General features: G+C 33.1%; 1 protein-coding gene across 3 annotated transcripts; it reads right to left on the reverse strand.

Moving 5' to 3' along the window:
• Positions 1-3307: 3307 nt before the first annotated feature.
• On the reverse strand, positions 3308-8570 carry LOC101220215 (tryptophan synthase alpha chain). 3 transcript variants are annotated; one of them, XM_031881461.1, is made up of 10 exons: positions 8355-8570; positions 7990-8087; positions 7556-7702; positions 7400-7465; positions 7102-7210; positions 6548-6624; positions 5705-5782; positions 3998-4075; positions 3801-3860; positions 3308-3718 (listed from the first exon to the last, which is right to left on the reverse strand). In XM_031881461.1, exons 2-10 carry the CDS (start codon positions 8059-8061, stop codon positions 3584-3586), a joined length of 822 nt encoding a protein of 273 aa, XP_031737321.1. In that variant the 5' UTR covers positions 8062-8087; positions 8355-8570; the 3' UTR covers positions 3308-3583. The 3 variants fall into 3 exon arrangements, with proteins under 3 accessions (XP_031737321.1, XP_011649182.1, XP_004145375.1); XM_011650880.2 differs by having other exon boundaries at positions 7990-8094; positions 8355-8569; XM_004145327.3 differs by having other exon boundaries at positions 7990-8207; positions 8355-8569.
• Positions 8571-9540: the final 970 nt, after the last annotated feature.

Genomic DNA, 9540 nt, shown 5'->3' on the forward strand with positions numbered 1-9540 from the left:
ACCATTGGGAAAAAATAAATAGGTATACCCCAACAATAACAATATCAAACTCTTCTTTGTGTACAAAATCTACCGTTAATTCTTAATTTGTACATACATATATAGATATGACCAAAGTTCTATATGGAATAGATTATTATAAGGCCAATAGAATCAACAGTACATAAATGAGGGACATGCAATAATATCTCTCAATTGGTTTCAGGCTTTTCTAGTGATTTTAAAAGTAAAATTATGCAAACAAACTTTTGTCAAAAATAGATCATGTTTCATATTATTGTAGAGATACGTAGAGAGTTGTTATCTTTAACAAGTGATATCAAAGTGATGATCATGTTCTTTAACTTAGACGTGTCGGTAGAACTCTCAAGTATTAAATAAAGAAGGGATGGTCAGGGCTTCAAAAATATATGTAGTCATGATTGAGTTCTATTGAATTCAAAGTTGACATTGGTTAAGAGTTAGCCTGGTTGAGTTGCTTATTTTTAGGCTATAGATGTTCATGTTGTTACTGTATTTGGTAGGATGATTATATTGTTGAGGATGAGATCAAAATTGCATATAATTTATAAGATATAAAGAAAAGATCATTATTATATATATAAATGAGAAATAATGTATATGTTTATTAGGTGTAATATCTTTTTAACCATTATAAAATCAAAGATATGAAGGCTTATGCCTAAGGTAGATTAGAGGTGTACATAAATTCAGCGAAAATTGGGTTCGATCCATGGTTGGTACATCAATGTACGACAGTAATCTATCTTTTCTTTTAAAAAAAAGTTGTTAGTTGGTTCATAGAAAAATAATGTATGCAATCGACTAACTGATTATTAGTTATTTTTTACATTTTTTTAGTTTTATTATTTAAATTACTTTTTTTTAAAAAAAAAGTTAAGAGGCTTAAGAAAGTGATTAGTTGAAGTTATTTTTGGAGAGTTAAGTTGAGTTAGTAATTAATATAAAATAGAGTAATTAGAGAGTTTGACATGAACATCTAGGTGAGAAATAATACAAGTTAACACAAATGATGAAGCAAGAAATGTGAATTGACACGAATAACAAGACAATAAACCTCTTCCACTATCGTTGGTTCTCTCATATTAACCACCGAGCTCAACTCAATTAAACATATTGGTTGTCAAATGCCACTTGAAAGAATAATTGTTTCTAACACTCTCATAGCTTGCATAGATAGAATATTTGAAGCTTTCACATATGGGAGGAGATAAACAACACTGTAGACACAACCGTTGAAGCAAACTAACAAGCCCTTCTTCTTCTAGCTAGCTTGTAGTTGCACTGCTCTACCCCCTCAACACTACCCCACCTCTCAGTGACGATCTCCCTTAACTCTTTGAAGATACATTGGACATCTCTACTTCTCTCCCAAATACTACTGCTACCTCATGTTACCACTTTTCCTCTGCCCTCCTAACAAAACTGATCAACCTTCAATCGGCCCGACTCCTACACATATCAAAATGAAAAGTTGGTTTCAGACACTAGTTTTCTCTCAAAATCCATATATACACACCTCCAAATATCCTACCATTTTGAAGATATGTGGAGGATTATTGACAATATATCGAACATGCCAACAAAAATCTATCTAATATTATATACATTCATGCTTTTGCATGTATTGCAAGCTATATATGTATCTTCTCATGGAAAACAATCAATATATTATTATTAATGTTCTCTTACAAGTTTTAGTTGGTTGTGTTTCTTCCATTTACTAGCGGAGTTTTAAATTCTTGCAAATTCTTTCATATTATCTTGGGTTAAGTAGAAAGTTAAGTTGTTCAACAAAGGGTTGCTATACTCACACAAATAAACAACATAAAAATGCATGTACGAAGTATATTCCTAAATATCTCGCACACAACACCCACCTGAAAATTTAATCATATAGCCGCACAAATTTAGGAAAATGTTCGTGATCTGATCGATGAAGGCGATGGACTCTTGGTGATAGTACGTAATTCCTCAAAATAGGAGTGAGGAGAAGAAAGAAAAAGAGAAAAAATAAAACGATAATACATTTTAAGTATAATCTGTACCATAAAATTCAACAAAGCTATCATATAGTTTAAACGTTTGAATTCTATTATTTCAAACATTATTATACATATAGAATTCAAACATTATTATATGTATAGAATAAGTATAATTATACAATTTATTTCGAACGTATTCACATTCTTTCTAAATATTTCAAAATCTATCAAAGAGTAAAAATTCTACTGTAGTGACACAATCTAAATTAATTTCTCCTCCATCTCAAATTTTCAAATTTCCACGTGACAGTTCTAAATTTTTTATGAAAGATCAAGCGGTAAATAACACAACATTTGGAAGAAAATAAATTTTGTTTTCGGAAAACAAATAGAAAAATGCAAAAGTTCTTTTATACATATATATAGATAGATTAACTTTGAAGTATTCAAATTGTTAGTCAACTATTGATGAAGATGCTCAAGAATATTGTTAAATTGGATGGAGTGAAAAAGTGTTTTTTTAATATTTGAACTACAAAATAGTCGTAAACTTGGAAACTGCACCCAAAATATATATTCTCCTTCATCTTATATTTAGTTGTAGGGAACTTTGATAGAAGAATAAGAAAAACAAAAATTTGAAAGAGAAGGGATATATGTCTTTGAGTATTGTGAATTGATAATATGAAAAAAATTACCAAACTACCAACTACCAACTACTATCCATTACTCTCCATAAGGAAAAAGTCTTCTGTGCCAGGTCACCGTTTGACCAGATTAAGATTGCCAGCTCACACAAATCAAAATCTGCCAGCTCAACTTTTGACAAAGTTATTTATATCTTCCGAATGAAGGACAGTCCATGTAACATTTAATAGATCAATAATCCTCCAAAAATTAGAGAAATCGATTGTTTTTTTTTTTTATTTTAATCTAAAAACAACATAATAAGCTTCAAAATCCCCTCCAAATTCTTCCAACTTTTATCTACATACGGATTCACAAAAGAACTACAAAATTTACACGCTTTCTCTAATTTTTTATTTATTTAGAAGTACAGTATTGATTGATCTATGCAATCCTCATTAATTTATTCATCCTTTGAATCCCAAGTGTATCTATATATAGAGATGAGGTATGTTTAAACCAGATCCCTAAGCAATAGCATTCCTCTTTACTTGAATCTAGTGAAGTAATGAAGGGGAAACAAAAAACAAAAAACAAAAAACAAAAAGAACTCCTAGACTGAATTCATTCCACCTTGATGAAGATCCATGCTTAATCTAAGTTGAAGCTTAAAAGATCAGGAAGTTAGGCTTCATTAACAGTGATTGTGCAATAAGGCTTTGAAATATTATTCTCTCAATCATCATCCAGTCATTACCAATCGAACACTACAAAATATGCTTATGATAATATAAACTGACAATCTTAATCTTTTAAAAGAACTAAAGAAATCTTTTAAGTAAAACTTAAAGATGGGTGTTAGGCACTAGCAGGCTTCAGTAACAGAGCCTAGTTGATCTCTTGGTTTACAAATGAAAGGGGAACAGCCTAAGTTATACCTTCAAAATTTATCAGGGGAGTGCAGATGTTAAGGATTTGGTGAAGTTTTCAAGTGCCTTCAATCCTTCTTCAGGAGACTGGGCTTCTCCCAACAGCTTAACCATGGCACTACCAACTATGATACCATCAGCCCCCCAGCTGGACACCTATGGACAAACAGCATGACATATTATCCAAAGGAAATGCATGACAAATAAACAGTTACAGTATATGATGGCATTTTTTTACCTGTTTCACATGCTCGGGTTTCGATATACCAAATCCTACTGCCACTGGTTTTTCTGTTACCTGTGAAACAAAGTACAAAGTGAGACTTATGTTATTGCTTAATTTCAAACGCTAACAGCTTTCAAAGTGCACAAGTTCACTGAGTACAATTTTGTAGCTATTACAACTATGTCGTAGATAGTTATTAAGAGGCACACCTCTTTAATTTCCTCAAGGAGAGTTTGAACTTTATTGCTCACTGATGCACGGGCGCCAGTAACTCCAACAGAGCTCACCTATAATTGAATGACAACAAATTTCAGTCTGGCACATGGGGCGTCGCAATTTTGATCTAATCTCAATGGAATAATACATGAAGTAGCATAGAGAATAGCTGTACTTTACTAACTTCACCAAATTCCTTGCTCTTTCAAGGCAACCTATCATTCTGTTCGTGCACAGAAACAAAGCGATAAAAACAATATTCTCCTACAAAACAGAAGACAATCTCTCTTCTCCCAATGTGATTCTGTTGTTATTCTCTCATTTAACTCCACCAAAATGGAGAAAGATCAACCTTTTCTGATTCTGTAGGATTAGGTTTTTTTTGTGGCAAGAGTCAAAGAACAAAGCTCCATAGACTACCATTAAAAGGAAGATCCAAGTAAGTTGTGTGCAATTTTTCAATGCTACAACCTACTACAAAAGTAAAACTTTGAACTTCCAGATCATAACAGGTTACCCTCAAGGTCCATTCCTACTCAAGTTATCGTTCAAAAACTGAAGAATTTTAAAGATTGAACTTACATTCAGGAGCAGATGTGATATACAATGAGGCTGCTTAACAATTAAAGCATTTATTTTAACTTCTTTGTCTTTGTTGGTTGTCCTTTGTAGCAAATTTCCTTTATGTCTGGTCTGGCCTTTTTTTAAGTTAGAAGTTTGGTTTTTCATCAAAAAGTGATAGAAAAAATTTTCCACTAATCCAAAATCAAGGCCTTCAGTAAGAGTCTACCGAGATGGTTAAATATTGGGGTAAATGGAAAAGGGGCAATAGGTCCTTCAGTCTAATTCTTCCAAAAGCCTTAACCTTCCCTTTCGGTTTTCCATGGATGATTGTTGGATTTCCTTCATATCTTTTGTAATATTGGTTGTGTATCACACATATATTTATTATTTATATCATGATACTTTTTCCTCCATTGGTTTGTTGGTCTTCTAAAGACTTTGTATTTGTATTTGTTTTGTTTTAGAAGTGAGAGAAAATACAATAATCTTATTCTTCTCCCCAAAATCCATGATAAATGATAATAATACAATGACACCATGAAGACAAACAACGACCCAACATATGTGTCAAGAACGGAGGCTTGGAACAAGCTAGCATCTAAAAAGTCTAATCAACCTCATCATAAGCCATTTCATGGTCCAAATATAAGATTATACCTTTGCTTCTGAAGTTCAATAGCAATAGTGTGATTCAGTGATTTGTCCTTTCTCAATGAAAGGTTAATATCCAATAATCAAGTTTTAAGGAAATATTTGAAGTCATTCAGCTAGAACATCAGTAATGAACTTATATCGATACATTGAGAGTGAGGAATCTATACTAAACTTTTATATTTATCACTATGGAGAAAGTTTCATCAATAATCACGTAGTTAAAATACCATTCCGAAAAGAAACTTGGAACACTCTAGATCTGCATGCAGTCGTGATAGAAGTACGTGGAAGATAATTTCAAGAAAAAATGTTGATGACACATGAACGCATTTTCCCCCTAATATTAATTCTCATAGTCATGGATTTTAATTAATTTTGGATATTGAATACCCTCCACCACCACCGCTCCCCCCCCCCCCAAAAAAAAAAAAAAGGATGATGATGAACAAAGAAAGAAAGATAAAAACAGAAAAATGTCTTACAAGATATACAAATCCCTCTGAAGCTTCAACGATGGCTTTCATCCTATCTCTTGGCGTGGTTGGTGTAGTCAAGAGCACCTTTAGCAATGTAAAGTATTGTTAGATATTATATTAAATTTGCTTTTACCCATCAGCTTAAACTTTTGGGTCAATTAGTGATTTAATATGGTATCAGAGCAGATTGCTTCAAGATGTCCTGAGTTCAACCCTTACAATGTCATTTCCTCCCCATTTAATATTGATTCCCACTTGTTGGTTCTTTCTTGATATTTCAAGCCCACAAGTGAAGGAAAGTGTTAGATATTGTATTAAATGTGTCTTTGCCCATTAGCTTAAGGTTTTGGGTCAATCTGTGATCTAAGAAGTATGCATAAGAACAAGCAAATATCTGGAAGAAATACACCCTGCCTCTTCTTCAGAGCAGAAATACAAAGACAGCTCAATGAATCGCTACTTATTTCCCTCAAGAATTTAATTCTAGAGATAATGAAACGAATGCAGGAGAGTACAGTTCAACAATAAAATAATTTCCAGCTTGGCAACCGTTTTCTGTCTTAACAATCGTGATTAAGAAAACTAGATATTCTACAGGTTCAACCAATTAAAATTACAATTAATAATGTAATAATCTCCAGCACTGCAAATTATGCCCCCAATTTATGTGTGGAATCAATGAAGCATTTATCAAGACCCTTATACTGTTCCATTTGCTAGCCCATTCATAGGCCGTTTACCACTATGTCAATTGTTCAATATCTTTATGTTAAAATCATAAATAAATATCAGAACCTTGAAACTAGTAATTAATTGAGATAATACTGCAATATGAGAAAAGGAATTCACCAGCTCAATACTGTGCTTTACAGCTTCCTTTCTCAAAATTTCAGTCTCCTCAAGGGGAACATCCGGAACAACAAGCCCTGCAAGAAAGTGAAACGTAACTAAACATAAGGCTAAGATCGGTGCCTATGCCTTCCCATGGAACCTTGTAAACCAAGAAAAGTAACATTAAGGTTATCATATAAAACACGTAATAATATAATGAAACACATGCAATTCTCGAGATAGCATTAGACACAATCCCCAGTTTAGATAAAGTTCAAATAGTGCATACTGATTTAACGTCAAGCGTAATGCCATAAGTAAATGCATTTCACACAATCATTTCAATTGTAACATTATTCACTTTTAAATGGTCATCAACTCGTCACGAAGTTGATTTTAAGTTAGATTATTATTTTTTAGTACGTACTTCAACTTTGTACCATTCACTAGGATTTAAAAAATTGACAATTTATGATGTTCTCAGTAAACCAACCAGTATTTCTATGAAAGTTAGAGCAAAGGCCAACACTAACATAATTCAATATAAAAGATAGAGTGAATTAACTACTTACCTCGTACACCAGCATCTTTGATTGTCAACATGAAGTTTCCAATGCCACGCTTAAGAATTGGGTTATAATATGAAAAAAGGGCAATTGGGCAAGACAGTTCAGGAATAACCTAAGTAGCCAGAGATGAAACAAAAATGTGTCAACTTTCAATTCCATTAATGAGAAACTAAAGGGCAGTGAAGCAAATACAGATAGGACCCAAAGTGGTAGAGGAAAAGATATTGATATTTTTTTGGGAACCAAAGTTGTTCCTTTCTATATATAATGTACAATATGGTGCATGGTACAATGATATTACCTCCTTCAGCATAGAAATGATTGCACTAAAGTTTGTACCCCTAGCCAAGGACCGAGTAGCTGCAGCCTACAAAAAAAAGATTCATAAGACAACTGAATAAGCAACAATACATTAAAAATGAAGGAATGGAGAGAGAACGAGAGAATGAGATGTAACCTGTATAACGGGACCATCTGCCAAGGGATCCGAATACGGAACACCAAGTTCGATTATATCTGATCCAGAAGTGGAAAGCACCTTGAGTGCTTCAGCCGTGGTGGAAAGATCAGGATCACCAGCAGTGATGTAGGGAATAAATGCAACCTGTAAAACATGTATGTATGTAAAACAACGCTGACCAATGAAAAAATCCCATCCCACTGTTTGAAATAGACCATTAACTTATCATAACAAACTCTTACTTATGGTGGTAATTACTTAAAACAGGAATCCAATTAGAAGATTTAACCAATTAAAGACTTGCATTTATAAGAATTGAATTGAAATGAGGACTCTCCACAGCATCAAAAAGTGAACTCCAAAATGCAACCAACCCAGAAATGAAATGTCAAAAATAAAGTTGGAGATAGTAAATGGTAAGAAATTTTCACCTTGCCTTGTTCCTTCAATTTGCTGAATGTTTCAGACAGTCCTACAGCAGATGAAGCTGTAAGGGAAGCCATTGGAACAACCCGCTTGGATTGAAAGACTGAAATCTTACAAGGATGAGGGGGAAAGATAAGGGTAGTGGGTATCTTGTTGAATTGAAATAACCTCGAAGAATTCAAAACAATGTCCATTTGGGGAGGTAAATACGGTCGAGATTTCGCTGAGTTTCAAATTTGAAGCAAAACCGGTGAGGGTTTGATGGAATTTTGGATTGACAAATGGGTTTTGTGTCCGATTAAAGATGAATATAGTTAAGAAGGAAAAAAAGGATTTGGAATTCAAATACGGAAAGAAATTGAAATCTTACCTTATATTGAACCTGAGCAGTTAAGTTTCGAATTTCAAAGAGTGCGGTTATCAAAACATGAAGGAAAGCTGAATTGGACGGCCACTGTTCTGCTGATTTGACTCCAGGGTTTAAATGAAGAGAAGAGAACAACACCAGAAATTTTGGCGGCTGAATACTTCTTTTGGTATGCTGAATTTTGTTACTTTCCTTTATTTTTCTTTTCGTTTTTAGAGGTTATTAGCAATGCAGGGATTATAACAGTAATACTCCTGACTCTACCTTTGGGTCGAACATTAGGGTTAATAATAAGCTTTTGCTTAATCTACCTTGGGTGGGCTAAAACGTCTCTCAACTATGATTTGTCTATCTCAAGTCTCACGACTGTTAGCACTCTGAGAATAGCCACAAAACGTCTTAAAAAAGCTTAATTCACAACTCATTCTTTCCTAACAAGTTTTTGTTTTGTAGAATTTTGGTACATACCTTAGGTGTCCGAACTAAGGTGATCACGAGATCTAAGTGTTTCTTCTCCAGGAGTTCATCTGAATGCATTCTTCAATCGAAGCGTTGAAGTTCAAATTTTGTCCACACGTTCTGTTCTAGACGTCTAACGCGTTGTTCGTCATACGTACCAAGTTCCAACAATAAAATAATTTCAGACCAGTATATAAGAGACCTCTCGAAATGGCAAATAATAGATGTTACCTCTAACAAAAATATCCAAACAATGACCTAAGAAAAAAAAGGTTAAGATGTTTTATTTTATTGAAAACATTGAATTCATTTTTATCAAACTTGAACATTCTCGTGGAAATTTATCACTGATAATTCCAACTCATTTTTTTTTTTTTGTCTACTAAGTGCTTTCAATTAAGTACCGATAGACTATTCTTATTTCTTTTTCATTCTAAAGCTACACGTCTTTATTTAAAGTAAAGGATTATGGATTCAAATACTTTTAATTTTATCTCTAAAACCATCTTTTATTATTAAGCTACATGAAACATAAAATGAGCAAAGAAAAATCTTTATAAATGGCCAATAACACCTCTTTAAAAGGGACAATTTTTGACCAAAAGTGGTTTAGAATAAACACCTTTTGGAATTTGTATTCTTTACCAACAAATTTTTCTTAAAGAAAAACCCATGGTTTACTTTTGTCAAACTTGATGATTCCATTAGTGAAATTTACTAGTGATTATCT

The sequence above is a fragment of the Cucumis sativus genome, chromosome 2 (genome assembly GCF_000004075.3).
Source record: "Cucumis sativus cultivar 9930 chromosome 2, Cucumber_9930_V3, whole genome shotgun sequence".
NCBI lineage: Eukaryota > Viridiplantae > Streptophyta > Magnoliopsida > Cucurbitales > Cucurbitaceae > Cucumis > Cucumis sativus.